Source organism: Loxodonta africana, chromosome 19, assembly GCF_030014295.1.
Source record: "Loxodonta africana isolate mLoxAfr1 chromosome 19, mLoxAfr1.hap2, whole genome shotgun sequence".
Taxonomy (NCBI): domain Eukaryota; kingdom Metazoa; phylum Chordata; class Mammalia; order Proboscidea; family Elephantidae; genus Loxodonta; species Loxodonta africana.
Genome location: NC_087360.1, coordinates 45,269,813 through 45,295,376, shown reverse-complemented (window position 1 = coordinate 45,295,376; position 25,564 = coordinate 45,269,813). Strand labels below are relative to the sequence as shown.

General features: G+C 44.2%; 1 protein-coding gene across 2 annotated transcripts in view; it reads right to left on the bottom strand.

The window, feature by feature from the left end:
• Positions 1 to 1,937: 1,937 nt before the first annotated feature.
• Positions 1,938 to 25,564, bottom strand: part of SCARA5 (scavenger receptor class A member 5) — a 183,875-nt gene continuing 160,248 nt past the window's right edge. For both annotated transcript variants that reach the window (XM_003412459.4, XM_064272645.1), the window contains 2 exons: positions 12,267 to 12,461; positions 1,938 to 2,571 (listed from right to left, as the gene is read on the bottom strand). In XM_003412459.4, the coding sequence (XP_003412507.1) occupies positions 2,435 to 2,571; positions 12,267 to 12,461 (332 nt within the window). In that variant the 3' untranslated portion in view covers positions 1,938 to 2,434. The remainder of the gene's footprint in view (positions 2,572 to 12,266; positions 12,462 to 25,564) is intronic.

Genomic DNA, 25,564 nt, shown 5'->3' with positions numbered 1-25,564 from the left:
TGGGAGTTCTTGGATAATAAGGATCAGTGACTTGGCTGACCTTGTACCTAACTCGACTATTTTCTTATGTGTGAGTTAAAATGACTGACAATTATAATTGAACTCCAGAGGGAAGCACATCCCAAAGTAAGAACACTGGAGATGTGAGGAAATAGTGTGTTCTCTTCTTTATTGAATACAAAACAATCTTATAAAATGCACCTTGATCATTGTACTACTGTTTAGGGCTCATTTCCTTTGGTTACCAATAAGGCTTAAGACATCAAGTTCATCATGTTCTTTGTTTAGACTATGATTATTGACCTCCAGAAAGAAATAAGACAGTTTTTTATAAGCTCCCCATTCTACCAATCCCTACTAAAAAATGACCAGACCATCCATATTTTCACCAGTCCTCCCCACACTCACTGTGTTTGAATAAGAATATGATAGAAAGCTTGCTAGTGACATGTTTTTTGCTTTATTGAGATTCTTTCTTACAAAAGGTCTGATTTATTTTAGGCCAGGCCTAATTTCCTTTAGTCCCTGAAATACAGGTTCATGATCATTTCTATGTCTCTTAAGCAGTATGTAAACTAGTTAGACTTTTATTTTTAAGGTTCAAACACTTTTCAACTTTGCTTTTATTTAATGTAAAACAAAACTCGTGTTTTCTTAAATAAAAAAACAAGTAAAAAACTATGAGGGGTAACTAGATTGTTTGCCAGAACCAACTTTGGAATTTATTTTGTTAACATCTTTCACCTTTATTATTTTTTTAAAATGCAAACTTGGCAATGTGCTGAGTTATGTATTAAAAAGTGCTATGTTTATATATACATACATATATTGGCTCTGAAAAAAGATGCATGAGTACATGTGTGTTATGTAAACATAGCAGCTGGTCAGACGGAGATTCTCTGATCATTAAGACATTAATGAATAAAAGCATGCTGTAAGCAGAGAATGACCAATAGAACATATTGGTTTGGGCATCAGCCAGGCACTTTGCTAGTCCTACACCTGGAGGGCTCCAGGTCTCACTTTCAGGCAGGACTTGGCTCACCCTGATATGACAGGTGATTGTGTGTCCAAGGCCTGACTGTGAGTTTGTGATTCCCTCCAAATGAGGTGGGGCTGTGCTCACTCACTATGATGTACCTCCCCTAGCCCTACCTCCTTGCATGAGAAGCAGTATATGACCTCACCTCCCTGTAACCTGAAGATGGGTGTGGATCAGGGACTTGCAGAAGCCCCTTGGGCTCTTTTTCCCCCTGGAGGTTAGAGGGACTCCTCACTTCCTTCCACCCCTACAGGATCCATCAGGATGTGTCTTCTCCTGACCACAGGATTGCATTCAAAGCAGTCTGGAAAGCATGATATCATCATCTCCAAACAGCTGAGTCATCTGAGTCTCTTTACCCTTACTGCCCAATGACTGAGCGCTGGCTTCAGTTTAACATAGATAGCCCCCATGTCACCCTCCAAATCAGCTTTCCTCCTACATGGATGGTTGTACCTGGAGGCCAATCATCTCTCATGGTCTTGCACTCATATACCGTAGGTTTTGGAGTATGAAGATTTCTAGTCACACATTTCTCACACCCAAGCTTCCTGCTCAAGCCTAGCAAAGAGAGACTAGGGTGCAGGTGGGGCCAATGGTCTCAGTCATTCTGAGTCTTATGACTTGTAGACCAGGTGAATGGGTCAGTTGAGTGCTACCTGGAGGTAAGATCTTACCCAGGATAACATGCATTTTACAAATGCCGCCAAGTGGAAACATGAATTCAGCAACCAAGATATTATTTAGCACACTATGCGGTAGTCACTCAATAAATGTTAGGTTCACTCCCCTTCCCCAGATCTAGTTTGATTCCTTGAGGTGACTTGCATTTCCTTCTCCCTCTTACAGCTGGCTTCTTCTTTATGTCGCTTCCCCAAACTAGCAAAGGTAAAAGGGGAGATAAATCACCCAGTATTGCCTCTTGCTGAGGAGAAAGATGTTGAAACTCCTGGCTAAATAAGTTCTGGGAATTAGCTGAAGTATAAATGATCCATAATGCCTCCCTCTTGTCTCCATGGCTTCATTTGTCTCTGACATATTCTCAGCACTCATCTGTAACTACGAGACCAAAAAAAAGCATGGATTCTGAGGCCTGATAAGTCATGTTTAGAAGGCCAGACAAACTGGAGATCCAGGTAACCAGGCTCCCCGTTCAGGGACCCTGGTGGAAGGGAGAGATTGGCAGTAGATCCCAGAGTGCACTTTGGAGCAGATGCCCAAGAGGAGAATGACAACAGCTGACCACGGTCCTGGGACAAGGAGTATGGGGGAGTAGGTGTTGGACTGGGCAGGGCAGAGGTGTGGGCAGGGTAGCCCTAAGTGATGCCCCCACCCCAGGAATGCAGGAAGGAGGCTCTGCAGCAGTGCCCAGACCTTGGGCTGTGCCCACTTTCAATGTCTGTTGCACGTCACTCCAGCATCTTCGGCATGTCCGCAATTTGTCACCCCCCATTTGGAGAAGCTGCAACGGAAGATGGTGTCCTCTGTGCCCTTGCAGGCAACATCATCCATCCAAATTCTCCCTGTACCTGTGGAGACAAGTCAACACAGTTTCTTAGCAGATTTGTAAGAGGGCAGGAAGGAGGAGAAAAGGCAGAGCTGCTTGCTGTTCTTGTGCTTGACCAGGCAGTCCTGGCCTCTGCTGGCCCTTCCCAAATCTAGTGGTTTCCATCTGCCCACTCCACTCCATCAAGAACTCATACTTATTCCCCAGGCTCAGTTTCTTGAGGGAAGAAACACAATAATTGATGGTGATGTTGGTAATATTTGCTGAGGACTTCCTATGTCAGGCATCTTAGACATATTATCTTCCTCACTCCTCACAATGGTACTGTGAGGTAGGCACTAATAAAAAAACATTTTATAGATGAGAAAGCTGGAGCTCGGAAAGCAATTGGTCCTCCAACATCACACAGCTTGTAAGTGGCAGAGTCTGAAATCAAACCTAAGTGTTCCTGCCTCTAAGGCCCACACATTACATGAGATACCATATAGCCTTTGAGATACTATGTCTTGCAGCCTTTGTTGCCGAATAGTCAGGCAGTGTCTCATCAGAAGGCCAATCTCAGTCAGATCCTGGATTGTCCTACTGTACCATAGCCAAGTATGTCAGTGCCCATATTACCTCCAATCTTCTGAAGTGTATAATAGATGGTCCCATTTCACAAGCCCCAAACAGTGGTGCTTGAGTGGCAAGGGGCCCTGGAATTTAACATCATCAGACACGTATTTAATGATATATAGGAGCATCCCTAGGTCATAAGTAATTAGGTCAGTTCCCAAAATACAAGGTCCCTAAGACAATCTATTTGACAGTTTTGCCTGCAGCAAGCCCTGCTCACCCAGCTTATAAGGGGGCCAACCTGCTGGTCTGAAAGAGACCATGCAGGATGGCATTGGTGCTTTAGTTGGCTCTCCCAGCATTGTACCTGTGGCCCTGAGAGGCATAAATTTGACACTGAGGTCCCGCAATGAATGCCAGGGGAATAGAGTGGCCAGGTGAGCCTCTGGGAAGGAGTGGAAAGGGCTTGTCTAGGGTCAGAGAAGCAAGTGGAGGGGGGAGCTGGGATGTACCAGAAGTTGCCAGGAGCCCTCATGGATGCATGGTTCTGGTCCACTCTCTGGGCTGATGGCGTTGCTGGGCCCCAGATGCTGTCAGCCCAGATGGGAGCCCTTTGCAAGGATGATGAAGCTTCAAAGCTTCAAATGGAAGTAGTAGTTTACTGCCTCGATACTCACAGTGTGGTCTGAGGGCCAGCAACCTCAGCATCACCAGGGAAGGCAGGAGGGCTGTCAAAAATGCAGACTCTTAGGTCCCGCAGACTTAATGAACCAGACTACGTTTTAACAAAGTGATTACGCATTGAAGTCTGAGGAACACTGGTGTAGGAGAAGAAGTAGGACTTTGCAGTAGGCCAGACCTAGATTCAAGTCTCAGCACCATCTAGGGTGACCATTTCAGCTTTAAAACTGGGAGGGGACATTTGGGATGTAGGACGTGAAGTGCTGAAACCAGGTAAGTTCTGGGCACACCGGATGAGTTAGTCACTCCAGCACCATCACCTTTAGTTCTATGACCCGGCACCGAAAAGTACTGGGATATGAGTCAGAAACTGGGTTCCAACACTACTGCCTGTGTCACTGTGAGCAAGTCAAATGAGGTAATAATTCCTGTATTTGAAAGGGCTTTGAAAACTAACAAACCCTATTAAAAAAGGAAGTTTAGGTGTTAGTACCTTGTCCTGATCCAACCACTGTCTCCTCCCCCGAACAGCTCACTGATGAATCCCTTCAAACCACACAACTCTCCAGTGGCAACCTCCCTGGTACCACCCCTCAGTAGCCATACAATTCCCCTTTGTGAGGAATTTTGAGGACTAACTATTAAAGTCTTAAAACTCTGTAATTCACTCCCAAGTTGCACAGGTGAAATCCCTTTACAGTGGATGTTAAGGGAACGCCTAAACCCTTTCACCGACCCGTACACTGCATGAACTAATTGGCTCAGATGTTTTTGTTCTACAGAGATTTGTCAGCATTTGCTGTAAGAGGATTGTCTTGCGGTGACATCAGGGGCAGAGAGCTGGGAGGAGAGGCCTTCTTCCAGCAGCCTTTTCGGATGCTGTTTCTTCATGAAAGCCTCCTCCCTGGCTCTGTCCCTGGTCTGGATACCCTGTGGCTCTTACAGAATAAGTTCTTTGAGGCAGAGCAATAATTCACAGATTAAATGTCTCCTGGAAAACACATCAGTTTACAAACTACCCAGGAAAAGGCTGCAGGCCCAAGAGGTCTGTGGGATTAGTCACACCCAAAGCAAATAAAAAAGCTTCAAGGAGATTGACAAATAAAGAGCAGACTCAAGGTTACCCAGCCCTAACACGTATACAGCATATCTAAACTCCAAACTCTCGTTGGTATTTAGCCAGAGAGTTCTGGCTAATGTTCAGACATGGAAGAACTAATAAAATAGGACTGAAAAAAAAAAAAGAAAAATAGGACTAGGGTCATCGAATTAGCGTCACTGACTATCTGCAGTTACGACAGTGTGGGTAATCACTGAAGGGCTTATTAGACAGCAAGCCACCTCCGTTCCTCACATTAGGTCTCAGAGGCTGGTACTTTAACTACTCTGGGTACTGACCATCCACTTTAGCTTCAGAACTGACACAGGATTACTCAAAGTGTGGTCTGAGGACCAGGAACATCAGTATCACCTGGGGGCTTACTAGAGAGTCAGAATCTTGGGACCTGCCCCAGAACTGAATCAGAGTCTGCATTGCAACAAGATCCCTGGGGATACACACGTGTTCAAGTCTGAGAAGGCCTGTTCCAGATGACATCTGTGTTTCCACATGTCTTATCTCTCTAACAACAGCCCTATCAGGTAAGCAGGGTAGGGTATGGTACTTCTACCTCACAGATGAGAAAAATGAAGCAATGGTGTTTTATCTTGAGGAAACAAAGTTGCGACTAGAGTCCAAGTCTTCTAATACTTAGAGAATTAGGGGCTATTTGAAGGCAATAGGTTTTTGAATATGTAAGTAGAGACTTCACTTTATCCTATTTTACATATATTTTAGGGCCTACTCTGTGCTCAGCACTATTCTAGGTGTTTGGAATACATTAGTGAACAAAAAATGTAAAACGACAAAATCTCAGCTTTATGAATCTAATGTTTGATCTTATGTATGTTCGTTAGAATCATATTGATAGTTGGAATAAGCTATGCTCTATCCTGCAGGCTTTCATCTGAGTGTCACAAACAAGTAGGCAGAACAGCTATTTAACAGATATTTAAGAGATGTGAAAATTGAGGTTAAGTTGCTTGTCCATGGTCTCCTAACTATTAAGTGGAAGAGACCATGATCAGGCCTCTGGTGCCCAGTCGGTCCAGTGTTGTTCCTTATATGACCAGAGCACACAGTACACAGCATGTAACACTAGCTCAGGGGGTGGGAAACCGTAGGCCAAATCCAGCCCAACACCTCTTTTTGTAAATAAAGTTTTATTGAAACACAGCTCCCCTCCCCTGCCCCTTGATGACAGAATCTATGGCTGGTTTCATGCTACAAAGACATACTTGGGTAGTTGCAACAGAGATTGTTTGGCCCACAAAGCCTAAAACATTTATTATCTGGTCCTTTAGAGAAAACATTTGCTGACCTTTGCACTAAACCATCTCCCAACAATCCAATCTTACAAAAAAGGGCAACAAATGGTAATAATGATATAATGAAATGTGAACACTCCTAATTCCAACCACATCTTTCCACGTTCAAATCTGTCTGCAACTGCACACACCTTATCTCCCCCTCTGTCTGTATCATGGGTTTTTCTGCTGGTCCAAGGCTAACTCCTAGCTGTGCTAGATTCCACCCCCTTCCATCACTTACTAGTCTTTATTCTACCCATCATTCATTCTGTCTTCTCTGTTTGCATCCACTCCCTCTCCAATGGCTCCTGGACCACTTTAAAAAATCTTTAAGTCCCTCCCAGTTGGATCTTTCCTTGGTCTTTGCCAGGAAAACAGATAATTTGATTATTAAGCCCTGTCCAGGAAAAATTTTATGTGGCCAGATCACTGAGATAGTGGCTAGGGGTTGCAACATCTATGTTACACCGGGGAGGGGTCAGGTTAGGTAGGCAGAGCAATTCCTCCCTTCTTTCCTTCCCTTTCCTCTATCCTCCCTTCTCTTCCCTTTCTTCCCTCCCTTCCTTTCCTTCCCTCCTTCCTTCCCTTCCTTCTTTCCTTCTCTCCTTCCCTTCCCTTCCTCCTCTCCTTCCCTTCCTTCTCTTCTTCCACATTTATCCAGGGCCTGTTATGTTCCAAGCACAGTTCCTGGTTTCAGAGCTAAAAAGGTAAAGCCCTCAAAATGCTCACATCTATATCAAAGATCAGGAGAGTGTGAGAGGTGCTTTCATAGAGATATGAGAAAAATGCTATGGGAGCACACAGAAGATATTTACATATTGGGGTGGGGGATGGAAGGAGCCAGAAAAGCTTCCCTGAGGAGGTGATAATTAAGGAAAACTTTAACAGCTGAATAGGAATGAGTTAGAAAGAGGAAGAGATGACATTTCAGACAAAAGGAGCAGCACGTGAGAAGATACACGGAGACATGGAACAGCATTAAAGGTGTTTAGAGAACCACAAGTAGACATACATGCCTGAAGGGCAGCGTGTACGAGGGAAGGGTGGAGAGGTGGGAGGTGGGCAAGAGCCTGATTTAGAGGGCTTTGGGTACTAAACCAAGGAAACTGAACTTGATCCTGAGAGCAACAAAGACCCCCTGAGGATCAGATGCTCATTTAGAAAGATCCCTGACAGCAGGAAAGACGGCAGGAGACAGCCTGGAGGTGGTGGTGAGGTAGCAGTTAGGACAGTAGCTCACGGAGGACTGGGGCTACTACTACACTCACTTGGCCTGAAGCCCCTACCTCTGCCCAACATATAGTGAATGTGTACGATAATGCCTTGTACTGTGCTAATTGCTTTATAGACATTATCTCATTTAATATTTGCAATAATCCTTAAGAAGTGAGAGAATTGAAGCTGAGAAAGGTTAAGAAATCTGCTCAAGGTCCTTAGCTAGTAAGTGGAACTTACAGAATTCTAACTTGGGTGGTTTGATGCCAGAGACTGAGTGTCTAACCACTGCTATGCCCTGCCTAAGCTCCTAAGGAGACAGTGGTGAATATGAAAAGGAGTGGACAAAGTTCAAGAGACACCAGGGAGGCAGAGTGTACAGGATGGGGCTGACCTCATAAGGGGATAAGGAAAGTGAGGGAGAGGGTGATGGTGCCCCCAGACTTCCAGCTCAGATGGGTCTGTCTGAGATGGGGCATGTCTTAGTTTCCCAGTGCTGCTGTAACAGAAATACCACAGGTTTTTAAACCACACATGGCTTTAAAGAGCAGAAATTTATTTCCTCACAGTTCTGGAGGCTAGAAATTTGAATTCAGGGCACTGGCTATGGGGGAAGGACCTCTGTCAACTCTCGGGGAAGATCCTTGTATTGGCTTCTGTGGCCCTGGCATTGCTCTGTTCTTTGGCAATATTCATGTGACATCTTTCTCCATTTGTGCTTGCTTGCTTCGTTGTCTAATGTGCTCTTTTTATAACTCAGAAGTGATTAGGTTTAGAAAACATTCTACACTAACATGGCTCCATTGACATAACAAATAAAACCCTATTTCCAGTTAGGATTATCTTGCTGTTATTAGGGACTATTGAGTTAATTTTAGACTCATAGCAACCCAGTGTGACAGAGTAGAACAGGCCCATAGGGTTTCCTAGGCTGTAATCTTCACAGGAGCAGATCTCCAGGTCTTTTTTCCAACAGAGCCGCTGGATGGGTTCGAACTACCAACCTTCTGGTTAGCAGCTGAGTATTTAACCATTGCACTACCAGGGATTAGGTATAGGGGTTAGGATTCCAAACACACATTCTTGGGGGGCACAATTCAATCCATAACAGTGCTGTTCTCCAAAGTGAGGGTTTGGTGAAAAGGAAATGTATGTAACTCTGACATACGCCTTTCCTCATCCTGGTGGAGCTATCTAGGAGGTAACTGGACATATGGATCCGCAGCTCAACTAAATACTCTGTACTAGAGGGAAAGGTGTGGGTGGGAGCTGAAGCCCCAGACATGGAGGCGGCCTCTCAGAGCATGCAGAGTGCAAGAGTAGCAGAGGCTGGAGCCCAGGGGGAACCGAAGAAAGGAACAGGGTGAGGAGGATGGGCAGGAGAGGGAGAAAAAGGAGAAAAAGCTTTTAAGATGGAAGGACACATAGAGGCAAGGAGGCAGAGCAGAGGGTCACGTGAGCAGTGAAGGACCTGAGGTGTTAGCTGGAAGGGAAGGAGGCAATGTCCAGAAGGAAGTGGAGAGAAACAGAGAAGGTGGAAGGGGCCAAGGGCTGGAAGGCTCCATGGGACTGAGGAATAGTGTACTGTGAGAGACAGGGCACAGGTGGGTTGGAGGCTGTGGTCATAGGGCGAGAGGGTGGTGTTTCCCTCCAGGCTTTATCCATAGCTCTGCCTGCTTCCAGGAGAGGTGGGCATTCCCTCCCAGTGCCCCCAAAGCCAGTATTGCATTAGAGCCCTTACCCTGCTGTTTTGAAACCATGCACTTGTCTGACTCCCCCTCCAAACTGAACATATCGAGGCCAAGGACTAGGCATATTCACTCAGTGCCCCCAGCACTCAGCCTGGCACAAGCTGGTGTTATTGGAGCTGCTGTGGAGTTGGGTCCCGAGACTCATGGCCACCCCATGCACAACGGAACAGAACAATGCCTGGTCCGTCGCCATCCCCATGACCAGTTGCGGATCAGATGGCTGTGATCCACAGGGTTTTCACTGGCTAATTTTTAGACATAGATCACCAGGCCTTTCTTCCCAGTCTGTCTTAGTCTGGAAGCTCCACTGAAACTGGTTCAGCATCATAGCAACGCACAAGCCACCGCCGACAGACGGGCTGTGGCTGCACATGAAGTGCATTAGCCAGGACTCAAACCCTGGTCTCCCGCACAGAAGGCGAGAATTCCACCACCGCACCAATGTTGCTTCAGCGGCGCGGGGTAGGCGCCCAGAAACTGCTTGTGGAAAGGACGAGAGGCGGGACGTGCAGCCTGGGCTAGTGGAAAGGCCATGGAATAAGCCTCTTGCTGTGTCCACCCCTTCTCTTCTGAGAGCCTGTTTTTTTTTTTTTTTTTTTTTTTGTGAACCCAATTAATGACGCCTGTTCTGCCCATCTATCAGGGTCTTGAATGTTAAGTGAGCTAAGTTGTTGGGCTCTGATGGGGAAATAACAGTGCAAATCTGATATATCTGTGGAGGCATGTTAAGCTTCCCAGTGACTGATTTAAAAGAATCAAATGACAATTCTAGATCTCCCCCACGTGCTACGTGATACAAAAATCGGGAGCTGATGAAAGGGGCCACGAAGTCACTAAAGGGATTCCTGGTCTAGCACATGGAGTCTGTGTGGTATGAGACTGGGCTATCTTTTAACCAAACAGCAGTTCTGGGCTAATAGTACCGATTTTTTCCAAAAAGTTTTACTTTCACTTACTAGAAAGAAGTCCTTGTTGGAGTCAAAAATGGAAAAGTGAGAAGTATTCCTATTCTTCTCTTGTAAAAAATAATGTCTGTTTTCCTGGAAGAAAACAGGCTATAATAGAGCCCAAAGCTTTAAGTGGGAGAAAAGTGCTCTCTCCCAGTGGGCTGCCTTCCGTGGAGCTGAGGACCCCTTTGAACTCCCCACATGCTCTGGCCTTTCTGTAGAGTCACCAACCACTTTCTGCCAGCTGTCTCAACAGATTTCACAAGTAGTTACTTTCAATCCACGAGATTACAATCTAAGGGAGGAGATCCTGAGGTAGACTTGCAGGTGGCAAGTTGTGGGAGATGAGGAGAAAAGGTGGCTGCTAGGAGGGGTAGAAGGGCTCCACAGGCATGGACCACAAGTCCATGCAGCTATTTAGCACAGTGGGCTGGGCTGCCATGCCAGGCAACCCACGGTCTCAGGCAAGACAGCAGGTATGCGTGGCTCAGCTCCATGATACTGGCCAGACAGCTCTCTCAGCTTGGCCAGGTGCAGCTCCAAAGGGCACAAGGGGGAGTCTGGCAACTGAGTGTGAGAAGGTCAGCTCAACTCCCTCCTCACAACTGCTAGAGCATGGATCCTTTTGACAGGGAAACAGCAGCATCTTAAATTCCAGAAGGACCAGGCTGAACAGCAAATAAGAGAGCCTTCCAATCTCCTTCAGGTTACAGATGAGGAAACCAATACCCAGAGTGGAGAAACAGCATGCTCAAGACCACATAGCCAAGGGATGGTGTAGAGAGTAATGGGCTAGTGTCCATGGGACCACTGCTTTAGGAGTGTGTCAACATAGGTTTCTCCTCAAAGTCTGATAGAAGAGAAAGCATGTGTGAGTGTATGACATCGTGGGTGTTCAGCACATGTCGGTGGATGTTCAGTAAGTGCTTCCTGTTGTCTGTGTCCCTGGATGGTGAAAATGGTTAATGCACTCAGCTGCTAACTGAAAGGCTAGAAGTTCAAGTCTACCCAGGGGCACCTTGGAGGAAAAGCCTGGTGATTTACTTCTGCAAAATTAGCCATTAAATATCCTACGGAGCACAGTTCTACTCTGAAACACATGGGGTTGCCCTGAGTCAGAACGGACTCAACAGCAACTGCTTTGATTATCTGTATGCAGGTCTTTGGAGAAATCTGGGTGCTGTCAGTAAGAAGCACCACATACAGAGCTAGACTGAGAGAGACATGATGCAGTGAAAGGAGACTGGACCTGGGGTATGGCCATCTTCCTCTCAACAAGAAAGGGATGGACAGTTCAGATCAGCAGCCAGTCCATGGAGGGTCTGTGCCCCTCCTCAAAGTCTGTTCATGACTAGCATTTCTTAGGAAGGTAGGTATATTAGAACATGTTGAAAGGAAAGCTACCAAAATGGTGATGGCTTTTGAAATCTTGTCATATGAGGACAAGATGAAAGAACTGGGGATACTTCTCTGAAGACTAAAAGACTCACAGTGAAGCAGGGACATCCCAGCAGAGTTGTGAAGAGCATGCACCCCTGAGCTGTCTGCTTGGGTCTGAATCCAGGCTGTACTGTTTTCTAGCTGTGTGACCTTGGAAAAGTTACACAAGCTTTCTGTGCCTCTGTTTTCTCATTTGGAAAATGGGGATAATATCTGTATCAACCTCATAGCTTTGTAAGAATTAAATGAGTTAATATTTGTACTGTGTTTAGAAGAGAGCTCGGCACACAATAAGCACTATATAAGTACTAAGTAATAATAAAATGTGATGTAAGAGAGTAGATTATAAAGATTTGAAGAGCTATCAAGTGGGAGAGGGATTAAACACGTTGTCTGAGACATGGGGAGCAGAACTAGGACTAACGGACAAAACTGACAGGGAGACAAGATTTCAGTTCAAGGAAAGGAAGAATTTTCTAATAAACAGAACTTTCTGAAGACAGGCCAGCTTGCCCCTGGGGACAGTGAGTTCCCTGTTGCAGGAAGCATTCAGGCAAATGACCGGTAACCACTTGGCAGCATTGCAGGATTGCTGTCCAGGGCAGTCAAGCTTTGGAGAGGAGATCAGGCCACCTGGCCATCAAGGTCTCCTGCAGCCCTAAGATTCTTGGGCCCTCTCCACATGGCTGAGGCAGTCCTTTTCCTTCCAAGTGCCTTACCTTGCCCGAATCGAGCTGTCCTGTACACCTCCTCCACGCTGCGGAAGCCCAGCATGCGGCATACCACGTCTCCGTCCTTCTTGTCCCAGCCATCGTCGCACACGGTGCCCCAACGTCGGTCGTGGTACACCTCCACGCGGCCCTCGTGAGGGCCTGAGCCATTCACCAGCCTGATGGTCACAGCCTCCACACCACCTGCTGGGAGCAGCCCCACCATCGTTACCCAGCTCTAGAAACACCAGGGCCCCAACCTGAGATCTTTTCTGACTCCCCTCCACCCCTGGGGCAGGAGAGCAGGGGGGGCTGGGTCCACAGCCAAGGTCAGGACCTTGACCAACAGAACTCATGGTTTATCATCCTCATCCTTTGTTAGCCTCCTTCTTGCCACTTTTTGAGACCCAGTTACTAGTAGCTGTTCCTTCCAGGAAGGCGAGCGGAGGAGGAGGAAGAGGAGGAGAAGGAACCCAGTGATGGTCAAAGCTTTGGGGGCAGGGTGGCCTTGCCGTGTATCTTAGTAGGTGGTGAGCTCCCTGGGAGTGCCTCAGTCCTGAATCCTATCCCTCATGTCTACTTCCCCACCAGACTATTAGCATGAAAGTGCTTGGAGCCAGGCAGACCTCGGTGTGTGTTCCAGCTCTGCCACTTAACTGAGAGACAGGAGTTCATCAAATCTAAGATGCCACTGATTGTAAGGTGCATCACTATGTTATCTTCCACTAAGAAGGAAAAACTCGGCCAATTACAATGGTGAAATACCATCAATTGTTGATGCTTCCTGATTTCAGAGAGGTTAAAATGTGTGTCACAGAATCAGTGAAATACGGCAATAGAAGTAAAGAGCTTGGAATGGTGTCTGGCACATAGTAGGCAGGTATAAGAGTTTGCTCTTGTTTCTCTGTGAATGACCTTAAGGAAGTAGCTCAGCCTCTCTGAGGGCATTTTTCCCACTGTAACATGGGGCAATGCCTACTTCATAGGGCTGTTGTGCAGACTAAATGGAGTGATTATATAAAAGTTCCTAGCACAGTTCCTGGCACATAGTGGGCACCCAGAAAATACTACCCTCCGCCTTCCTTAATGCCTAAAACCCTGTTGAATTCATCTCTAAAATAAGTGTTTAACGCAGAGCCTGGCTGTAGGAAATGAGCAGCAAATGTTTTCTGAATGGATGAACGAATGAAGATTCATTTTTGTATTAAAAAGCATTGCATGACTTCTCGGGGGTATACTTTGGAGACTCAGAGAATGCTGGAGAAGCTGAAAGAAGCCTTAAGATCATCTCAGAGCTAAGGTTTGGCTGAGTCATAGTCTCAGAGTGATACACATGGTTAGTGCCAGAGCTTGGGTCTCCAGGTATGTCTTCGAACATCCTTATAAACCCCTGCTTGCTTCCCACTCATGAGGGCAATTTTCACCCCTTGAAGACCTGGGTTTCCTCACTTGGTAATGCAAGGGGGTAGTCAGTGGGTCTTAAATCAGGCCACACATCAAGTTCAGTAGGAATACTTGCTAAAGTGAAAATTCCTGGACCAACCCAGACCTACTGAACCAGAGTCTGGGGGGTAGGAGTCAGGGATTTGTACTTTGAACAAGTGCCTCAAATGATTCAGAGGTAATTAGTCTGTGGAGTAGTACTTGGGATCACAGGATCAGATGATCTGTATGGTTCCTTCCAGCTCAACATTCAGTAATTCCAAGGCCAGGGAAGATGTCAAGATTATCTTTTTTTGCAGCCAGAAATCACCTGGGACATATGGGGTAGGGGTAGAGGCACTGGTACTGTGACATAGTGTCAAGATGTAGGAAAATCTCCATATGAACTGCCAGAAGAAAACAGCAAACCCAATAAAGTACTGCAACCTTGGACTTTTGGTAGCCTGAGGGGATCCCCTCTCTAATGACTGCAACTTAGCAAAGAACATTCCTAGGCCCCTAGAGGAAATGACCGAATTAATATGCCCCACATGTATGCCAAATGATAAAGGAAAATAATCAGATCCGGCCACGTGTCTGTTATGTGCTGCACAGAGGAACCAGGGAGCCATCAAGAAACCACATCATCCCCATGATGCTTAACTAGTACAGGGTGATTACTTTGAAGGGCTCCTCTCAATATTTAATGCCATTTTCTATGCATTCTTCATTCCTGACCAGGTCCTTCTCCCCATAAAGATTTACAGAAAACACAAGCTCCTGCCAGGCTATCAGAAAAGGTTTAGGATGAGCAAGAGAACATAGAAGTCCTAGAGAAGAGGGAAACATGGAGAGATGCTGGAGTCCAGGGGCTGGGTTAGACACCCTTGTGTGGTAATTAAAAGCTAACCTAAAGCCAGAAGCATCAAATAAGTCTAAGCCATGGCTGGGGAAGGGTGGCCCTTGATTGGCTAAGGGTGAGATGTCAGCCCTGATTTCTCACAGATCTGCCTTCCTCTGTTAGCACTGTGTCACAGAGACAGTGGGCCAGGTCAGGGGATCTAGAGAAGAAGCCGCAGTGGAGGGTCAGTAAGAAAAATGAGGGGTGGCGGAAGGATGCTGCCGATCCATAGGCATAGCGCAGTCAGAGCTCAGGGTGCCAGATCAAAATAAAAGAAGGAGGCCAGGTATGGCTGACGATCAAAGGTTCCTGCCTTGCACTCTCTGCTCTGGTCAGTCTGAGCTTACTTCATTCACTTATTCATTTATCCATCCATAAAATTAATATTGACTGAGAGCAATTATGTGCCTGGCCTTAGTCTAGCAGCTGGGGCTACATCCATGAACAAAGTCCCTGCCTTCTACTGGGGGAGATAGACAATAAATCCAATAAACAAATAAAACATAACTATGGGCTAGAATGGTAAGTACATGGGAGGGAATGAAGACATGGTAAGGGAATGGAGAGTATGGAGGGTACGACTTTGGATGAAGAAACCTTGAGTAGAGACTTGAATGAGGTGAGGAAGGACACAGCTGCCTCTACCTCAGGAAACTCCTCTTTGTGCTCTGGGTTAGGAGTTCCTGGGTGGTGCAAATTGGTTAAGTGCTTGACTACTAGCCAAAACGTTGGTGATTTGAACCCACCCAGTTGTTCCTCAGAATAAGGCCTAGCAATCAACTACAGCCTTAAAAGCCCTATTGAGCACAGTTCTACTCTGCACACATGGAGTTGCCATGAGTTGGAATCAGCTTGATGACAACTAACAATATTAACAACTCCAGGTTAAGCTTTCCTTGTCTTTTAAATCTCAGGGATCAGCTTAGATGTCTCTTCTCCCCCAAAGCCTCCACTGGTCCTCCAAACCTGGCCAGGGTCCCTTCTATGGACATACTTATTTTGTATAATAATTGTCTCTTTACTATATTAAGGAGTCCCTGACTGGTGCAAACAGGTAACCCACTTGGCTGCTAACTGAAAGGCTGGAGGTTGAAGTCCACCCAAAGGTGCCTCAGAAGAAAGGCATGGTGACCTACTTCCGAAAAACCAGTCATTGCAAACCCTATGAAGCACAGTTCTACTCTGACACACATGGGGTCATCAAGAGTTTGAGCCAGGAGGGCAGGGCCAAGATGGCAGAACAGACAGACACTTCCGGCGAGCCCTCTTACAACAAAGACCCCCCAAGAACAAGTGAAATGAGTATATTTATGACAAGCTAGGAGCCCTGAGCATGAAAGGCAAGGTTAGAAAATGAACTGAGGGGCAGGGGGAGAAAGAGATGGTTCAGAAGTGGAGAGGAGTTACTGGACCTGAATTGATGGAAGCACTCAGGCATCATTCCCGGCAGCGGCTGCGGTGGGCTGGTACTAGCTTTCAGCCGCAGTTTCCCCAGGGAGAAGCAGGCAGCCACACAGCCTACTCATGCCTCCGGAACCAGAGAAAAATGGTACTCTCGGCAAAATCTAAGTACTTGCGTACATTTTACCCAAACCCGCCCCCCCCCCCCCCACTGCTCCCAAGCCAGCTTCAGTGGCTGATATCCCTGGGCCTGAGATGGGCTCTGTTGAGTGCCTAGAGCCGTCCTCTCAGCCATGGAGAGGAATAAATTTGCAATTGGGGGAAAAGATAATTTGCCAGCTCCACTAACTGGGGGACCTCAGGAGAGAAGCAGCTCCTGTCCAGGCATAAATGGTCCATGGACTTTGAGTACCTTTCACTTCTGCATGGACCTGCGTGGGCCTACTTCAGGAGAATAGGCTCTTGTTGGCAGACTACAGCTGTTTCAGCTGTGCGCTGGAGAGGTGGGTGTCGGATGTTTGACATTACTTTGCCTATTCAACAGGATCCTCAACTATCCACATGAGGGGCCTAAGGACTGGTGGCTCTATTCAGGTCACCCAGCCAACTGCGACAGGGGTCCAAAGATAACTGGTACCTCCCAGGCCTTGCAACCAAAAACATTGGGTGCCCATGGTCTGTCAGCAGAACCCACCCACCTGTATGCTCTAGGGAACAGGGACATGCTTTCCTCAGAGACATGTTGGGGAAGATTCTCAGCCCCCTGCCTTGTTCAGAGCATGACCCCCTGCTGCAACCAGATACTGGTACCTAAACCAATCATCCGTGCCCCTCTAAGACTGTAGGACAGTGCCAGTACCAAAACTTGATGATCAGCTATCTGGACACCTGAGATGAATTCATATAAGAAAAGTGAATGGACTCCTAGACTGATATACCTAATAACAGCTCTAGCCATCTGGCGACAGGACATCAGAGCGCCAAAGGAGAAAATAATCAAGCTAGCTTACTCAAGCAAACCATTTGGGTATATCAAAACAAAACAAAGCAAGAAGCTACAACACAGTAAGCAAACACAAAATAAACTAATACAATAACATATATGGCTTGGAGACAACAGTCGATATCAAGTCACATAAAGAAACAGCGTGATCATCTCAATAAGCTCTCAAAACAAAGAATCAAGGGATCTTCTAGATGTAAGTGCCTTCATGGAATTACCAGAGGCAGAATACAAAAGATTAATATACAGAATCCTTCAAGGCAACAGGAAGGAAATTAGGCAATATGCAGAACAAGCCAAGGAACACACAGATAAAGCAGTTGAAGAAATTGAAAAGCTTATTCAGGAACATAATGAAAAATTTAATAAGCTGGAAAAATCCATAGACAGATAGCAATCAAATTTCAGATTAACAATGAAATTACAGAAGTAGAGAACTCAGTAGAAAGTCAGAGGAGCAGAATTGAGGAAGTGAAAGGCAGAATTTGTGAACTTGAAGATAAAGCACTTGGCACCAATATATTTGAAGAAAAATCAGATAAAAGAATTTAAAAAAATGAATAAACCGTAAGATCATGTGGGACTCTATCAAGAGAAATAACTACAAGTGATTGGAGTACCAGAACAGGGACAGATAACAGAAAATACAGAGAGAATTGTTGAAGATTTGTTGGCAGAAAACTTCCCTGATATCGTGAAAGATGAGAAAATATCTATCCAAGATGCTCATTGAACTCCACATTGGATAGATTTTAAAAGAAAGTAACCAAGACATATTATAATCAAGCTTGCCAAAACCAAAGATAAAAAGAGAACTTTAAGAGCAGCTAGGGATAAACGAAAAGTCACCTACAAAGAAGAGTCAATAAGAATAAGTTTGGACTACTTAGCAGAAACCATGTAGGCAAGAAGGCAATGGGATGACTTATATAAAAAACTGAAGGAAAAAAATGGAAAAAAATTGCCAGCCAAGAATCATATATCTTGCAAAACTGTCTCTCAAATATGAAGGCAAAATTAGGACATTTCCAGATAAACAGAAGTTTAGGGAATTCGTAAAAACCAAACCAAAACTACAAGAAATACTAAAGGGAGTTCTTTGGTTAGAAAATCAGTAAAATCAGGTATCAACCCAAGACTAGAACACTGGGCAGAACAATCAGAATTCAACCCAAGACAGGGAAATCACAAAAATAAATCAAGGCAAAAAAAACACTCAAAACCGGGAAACAGCGATGTTATTATGTAAAAGAAGACAATATTAAAACAATAAAGAGGGACTAAGAAATGTAGTCATAGATCTTCCATATGGAGGGGAAGACAATGCGATACAAAGAAATAAATATTAGGTTTAAATTCAGAAAGATAGGGGTAAATAATAAGGCAACCACAAAGGAGACAAAACTATCCTACACATCAAAATAAAATACGAGAAAAAAATAGAAACTCAGCAGAAACAAAATCAACAACAATGAATATGAGAAAAGGACAATCTATAAAGAAAATCTACTCAGCACATAAAATTGAGTGGGAAAAAGAAACTGTCAACAACACACAAAGAAAGACATCAAAATGATGGCATTAAATTCATACCTATCCATAATTACACTGAATGTAAATGGATTAAATGCACTAATAAAGAGACAGACAGTTGTAGAATGGATTAAAAAACACGATCTGTCTACATGGTGCCTACAAGAAATACACCTTAAATTTAAAGACACAAACAAACCAAAACGCAAAGGTTGGAAAAAAATATATCAGGCAAACAGCAATCAAAAAAGAGCAGGAGTGGCAATATTAATTTCTGACAAAATAGACTTTAAAGTTAAATCCATCATAAAGGATAAGGAAGGACACTATATAACGATTAAAGGGACAATATACCAAGAAGATATAACCATATTAAATATTTATGCGCCTAATGACAGGGCTGCAAGATACATTAAAAACAAAAAACTCTATCAGCATTGAAAAGTGGGATAGACAATTCCACAATAATAGTAGTAAACTTCAACACACCACTTTTGGTGAAGGACAGGACACCCAGAAAGAAGCTCAGTAAAGACATGGAAGATCTAAATGCCACAATCAACCAACTTGACCTCATAGACATATACAGAACACTCCACCCAACAGCAGCCAAGTATGCTTTCTTTTCTAGTGCCCAGGGAATATTCTCTAGAATAGACCACATATTAGGTCATAAAGCAAGCCTTAGCAAAATCCAAAACACTGAAATATTACAAAGCATCTTCCCTGACCATAAGGCTATGAAAGTAGAAATCAATAACAGAAAAAGCAGGGAAAAGAAATCAAACATTTGGAAACTGAACAATACCCTACTAAAAAAAGAAATTCATAGAATCCAATCAGAGTGAAAATACTTCGTATCAGAACCTTTGGGACATAGTAAAAGCAGTGCTCAGAGGTCAATTTATATCAATAAATGCACACATACAAAAAGAAGAAAGGGCCAACCCTTACAACCTGAACAAATAGAAAGAGAGCAACAAAAGAAACCCTCAGGCAACAAAAGAAAACACATAATAAAAATTAAAGGAGAACTAAATGAAATAGAAAACAGAAAAACAATTGGAACAATTAACAACACCAAAAGCTGGTTCTTTGAAAAAATTAACAATTGATAAACCATTGGCCAAACTGACAAAAGAAAAACAGGTGAGGAAGAAATAACCCACATAAGAAATGAGGTGGGCAATATTACAACAGACCCAACTGAAATGAAAATGGTCATATCAGATTACTACGAAAAACTGTACTCTAACAGATTTGAAAACCTAGAAGAAATGGATGAATTCCTAGAAACACACTACCTACCTAAACTAACACAAACAGAGGTAGATCAAGTAAATAGGTGGATAACAAAAGAAGAGATTGAAAAGGTAATCAAAATATTCCCAACAAAAAAAAGCCCTGGCCCAAACGGCTTCACTGCCAATGCAGAGTTCTACCAAACTTTCGGAGAAGAGTTAACACCACTACTACTAAAGGTTATTTCAAAGCATAGAAAAGGATAGAATACTCCCAAACTCATTCTATGAAGCCAGCATATCCTTGATACCAAAACCAGGTAAAGACACAACAACAACAACAATTACAGACCTATATCCCTCATGAACTTAGATGCAAAAATCCTCAGCAAAATTCTAGCCAATAGAGTTCAACAATATATCAAAAAAATAATTCACCATGACCAAGTGGGATTCATACCAGGTATGCAGGGATGGTTCAACATTAGAAAAACAATTAATGTAATCCATCATATAAATACAACAAAAGAAAAGAATCACATGATTTTATCAACTGATATAGAAAAGGCATTTGATAAAGTTCAACACCCATTCAGAATAAAAACTCTCAGGCAAAATAGAAATAGGAGGAAAATTCCTCAACATAATGAAGGGCATTTATACAAAGCCAATAACCAACATCATCCTAAATGGAGAGAGCCTGAATGCATTAGCCTTGAGATCTGGAACTAGACAAGGATGCCCTTTATCACCACTCTCATTCAACATCGTGCTGGAGGTCCTAGCCAGAGTAATTAGGCTACATAAAGAAATAAAGGGCATCCAGATTGGTAAGGAAGTAGTAAAAGTATCTCTATTTGCAGATGATGTGATCTTATACACAGAAAACCCTAAGGAATCCTCAAGAAAGCTACTGAAACTAATAGAAGAGTTCAGCAGAGTATTAGGCTACAAGATAAACATAAAAAAAATCAGTTGGATTTCTCTACACCAACAAAAAGAACATCGAAGAGGAAATCACCAAATCAATACCATTTGCAGTAGCCCCCTGGAAGATTAAATACTTAGGAATAAATCTTACCAGAGATGTAAAAGACTTATACAAAGAAAACTACAAAACACTTCTGGGAGAAACCAAAAGAGACCTACATAAGTAGAAAAACATACCTTGCTCATAGATAGGAAGGCTTAACATTATAAAAATGTCTATTCTACCAAAAGTCATCTATAGATTTAATGCAATTCCAACAACATTTTTTAATGAGATGGAGAAACAAATCACCAACTTCATATGGAAGGGAAAGAGGCCCCGGATAAGTAAAAAAAAAAAAAAAGCGTTATGGAAATAGAAGAAGAAAGATGGAGGCCTCACTCTACCTGATTTTAGAACCAATTTATACCACCACAGTAGTCAAAACAGCCTGGTACTGGTACAACAACAGATATATAGACCAGTGGAACAGAATTGAGAATCCAGACATAAATCCATCCACGCATGAGCAGCTGATATTTGACAAAGGCCCCAAAGCGGTTAAATGGGGGAAAATGTAGTCTTTTTTAACAAATGTTGCTGGCATAACTTGATATCCATCTGCAAAAAAATGAAACAAGACCCACACCTCACTCCATGCACAAAAACGACCTCAAAATGGATCAAAGACCTAAACATAAAATCTAAAACAATGAAGATTATGGAAGAAAAAAAAAGGGACAATGTTAGGAGCCCTAATATATGGCATAAACAGTATACAAAACATTACTAACAATACAGAAGAGAAACTTGATAACGGGGAGCTCCTAAAAATCAAACGCCTATGCTCATCCAAAGACTTTACCAAAAGAGTAAAAAGATTACCTACAGACTGGGAAAAAGTTTTGAGCTATGACATTTCCGATCAGCACCTGATTTCTAAAATCTGCACGATACTGCAAAAACTCAACTACAAAAAGACAAACAACCCAATTAAAAAATGGGCAAAAGATGAACAGACACTTCACTAAAGAAGACTTTCAGGTAGCTAAAAGATACATGGGGAAATGCTCACGATCATTAACCATTAGAGAAATGCAAATCGAAACTACAACGAGATTCCATTTCTCTCCAACAAGGCTGGCATTAATCCAAAAAACACAAAATAATAAATGTTGGAGAGGTTGTGGAGAGACTGGAAGACTTATACACTGCTGGTGGGAATGTAAAATGGTACAACCACTTTGGAAATCGATTTGGCACTTCCTTAAAAAGCTAGAAATAGAGCTACCATATGATCCAGCAATCCCACTCCTTGGAATATATCCTAGAGAAATAAGAGCCTTTACACGAACAGATATATGCACACCCATGTTCATTGCAGCACTGTTTACCATAGCAAAAAGATGGAAGCAACCAAGCTGCCCATCAATGGATGAATGGATAAATAAATTATGGTATATTCACACAATGGAATACTATGCGTCAATAAAGAACAGTGAGGAATCTGTGACACATTTCATAACATGGAGGAATCTGGAAGGCATTATGCTGAGTGAAATTAGTCAGCTGAAAAAGGAGAAATATTGTATAAGACCACTATTATAAGAAGTCGAGAAATAGTTTAAACAGAGAAGAAAATATTCTTTGATGGTTATGAGAGGGGGAGGGAGGGAGGGTGGCAGAGGGGTATTCACTAATTAGATAGTAGATAAGAACTACTTTAGGTGAAGGGAAAGACAACACACAATACAGGAGAGGTCAGCACAACTGGACTAAACCAAGAGCAAAGAAGTTCCCTGAATAAACAACACTTTGAAGGCCAGTGTAGCAGGGGCAGGGGTCTGGGGACCATGGTTTCCTGGGATATCTAAGTCAATTGGCGTAATAAAGTCTATTAAGAAAACATTCTGCATCCCATTTTGGAGAGTGGCGTCTGGGGTCTTAAACTCTACCAAGCGGCCATCTAAGATGCATCAATTGGTCTCAACCCACCTGGAGCTAAGAAGAATGAAGAACACGAAGGATACAAGGTAATTATGAGCCCAAGAAACAGAAAGGGGCACATGAACCAGAGACTACATCAGCCCGAGACCAGAAGAACTAGATGGTGCCCGGCTACAACCAATGACTGCCCTGACAGGGAACACAACAGAGAACCCCTGAGGGAGCAGGAGTGCAGTGGGATGCAGACCCCAAATCCTCGTAAAAAACCAGACTTAATGGTCTGATTGAGACTAGAAGGGCCCTGGTGGTCACGGCCCCCAGACCTTCTGTTGGCCCTGGACAGGAACCATTCCCGAAGCCAACTCTTCAGACATGGATTGGACTGGACAATGGGTTGGAGAGGGATGCTGGTGAGGAGTGAGCTTCTAGGATCAGGTGGACACTTGAAACTATGTTGGCATCTCCTGTCTGGAGGGGAGATGAGAGGGCAGAGGGGGTTAGAAGCTGGCCGAATGGACAGGAAAAGAGACAGTGGAGGGAGGAAGCAGGTTGTCTCATGGGGGAGAGCAATTGGGAGTATGTAGCAAGGTGTATATACGTTTTTGTGGGAGAAACTGACTTGATTTGTAAACTTCCACCTAAAGCTCAACAAAAATTAAAAAAAAAAAGTTTGAGTGAAGTAGACAGCAACTTTTTTTTTTTTTTTTTTTTTTAACTCTCTTAGGATACTGTTAGCATTCCAAGGACAGATCATGTGGTCTAGTAGCATGCCTGGTACACTGAAATGCCCGATAAATCCATGTAAAATGAATGCATGTGTGAATGAATTAACTGATTAAATATCACAGAAGCTCGTGGGCAGGTGGAAGCCTGCGTGGAGAATCGGTCATGAGGGCATTCCACTGCCTCAACACCCTCTTTATTGCATCACAGCCCTTCTAAACACTCACTCACTGAAAGCTTCTTTTTGGGATATGTTCCTGCATTCTGGACCCATAGCTGAGCCTACTGGTACAATGACCATATACTCCAAATCAGAAAACAGGAATAGGGTCTGTCATATGATTATGATGGATCTTGGAGGAAGTCTGGAAAATGTCATTTAGATGCTGAAATATTGGAATTCTCAGGAAGTTTCAATGTGTAAGGAAGTGACAGAAAGAATATCTGGAAAGAAGACAACTCAAAAAATTAGAAACATATGGTAACCATAATTACGGGACAAATAGCATCTATTTTAAGGATGTCTCTGGTCCATGCCCCATGCCCCCTGCAGCAAGCCTCTCTGGCCATGGTTCCTTGGCCTCCTTCCCCTCTACTAGGACCATGTTGATTTTAGGGACTGAAAAGAGGAAAAGTACCCATAAGGGGAAAAACAAAACAACTAGAGAGCACTTTAGGGGCTGGAGAAGGTATCACTCCACCCATACCTCAGTCTTGGCTCACTAAGACTGGAGGCTGTGCTTTGTCACCTCCCCCCAGGTCCCGCACATTCGGCCTTCTCCCCACAATGGAGGCTGAACACAGACATGAGTGCCACATGCCCATGGGGTCAACAGATGCTGCCTCCCTGCAAAAGGTCAAATGATTCTGAAAGCGGCATCATCTCCCCAGGCTTCACCCAAAACACATGGCACATTTTACTCTGGCTGCATGCTATAGAATGTGGTGCTAAGCTGTGATTTTTGCATCCTTTTCTCCCTAACAAGATCTCAGCTCTGTTTACACCTCCCTTGGGAAAATTGTAGGCTGAAGTTTGATCTTTTTATGATGCTGATAGCCCCAATTCAAGGGCTCTGAAAGTCCAAGGGGCTGTCAGTGCACAGTATTCCTTGCCTTCTTTGCCCTGTAGAACTACTGAGGAGGCAGGCAGGCGCCTTTCCCAGGCCTGCGTGATGACGTCACCTCCAGTAATGAACTTGCGGAATCACCAAACATACTCCAACAGTCACCCCCCTGCTAGCCTGAGATGGATGTCATGACTTGTTAATAGGCTTTGGTTTCTGTGGGTAAAGGTTTAAATCATGCTTTTTTCCCAGCAGTTGCTGCCCGAGGGCATAGCTTTTCCACTAAAACCAACCACTACTTGGAAACACCCTCACCCCACAGCTGTGTCAGCCCCCACACTATCAGACACGGTGCCTGAGAGGCGGCCTCAGCCTGGTTTGTGACCCCCCAGGACCCTTCTCATTAGTCTAGAGCTTCTTCCTCAGTAGGACCACTCTGGGTAGGCAGATGTGCTGGGCTACTCGGGAGCAAGGAGATGCTGTGCACTTCTTTTTATACATGACAGTAGAGAAAAATGGAAGGCAGGGCATTACTGATTGTACAAAACCTAGGCACTGCTAGGCCAGTAGCAAGAGACGACAGGACAGTTGAAAAACAAAGGGTGAATGTTCTCATGATGACCAATGGGAACTCAGGCTTTCAAGATTGCATAAGACTTCCCTTAATAACTTCCCCTGCTTCGACTGACAGGTCCTGTACCTCTTCTGTGCATCCCACCTCAGTGAGCCCTGGAAAACCCTTCCAGAGCAAAATGAGAATCAGAAGCTCCCAACAAAACTCTGCCCCCTGGGGCTCCCCATTGCATTTTTCTTTTTGATTCATAAAAGGAGCCATCTGGGTGAGAGACTATCAAACTCCTTCTTTTGTCCTGAGGTCCCTAACCTACAGATAGATGTGTCTACCTGTTCATCTGCCCACAGGCTACAAGAGGAGAGGACAGCACTAATCCCAAGACTTGAGCCCACTCACGCCATGCAGGACCAGCACTGTCAGCATTCTGTCTCTTGGTTGGGAGACCCAAACTTAAGGGAATTGATAAGTAGCTGTCCCTCACCAAAAGATGGAGGAAAAGTGGAGATTTTTCTGAGTTAATAGTCAGAA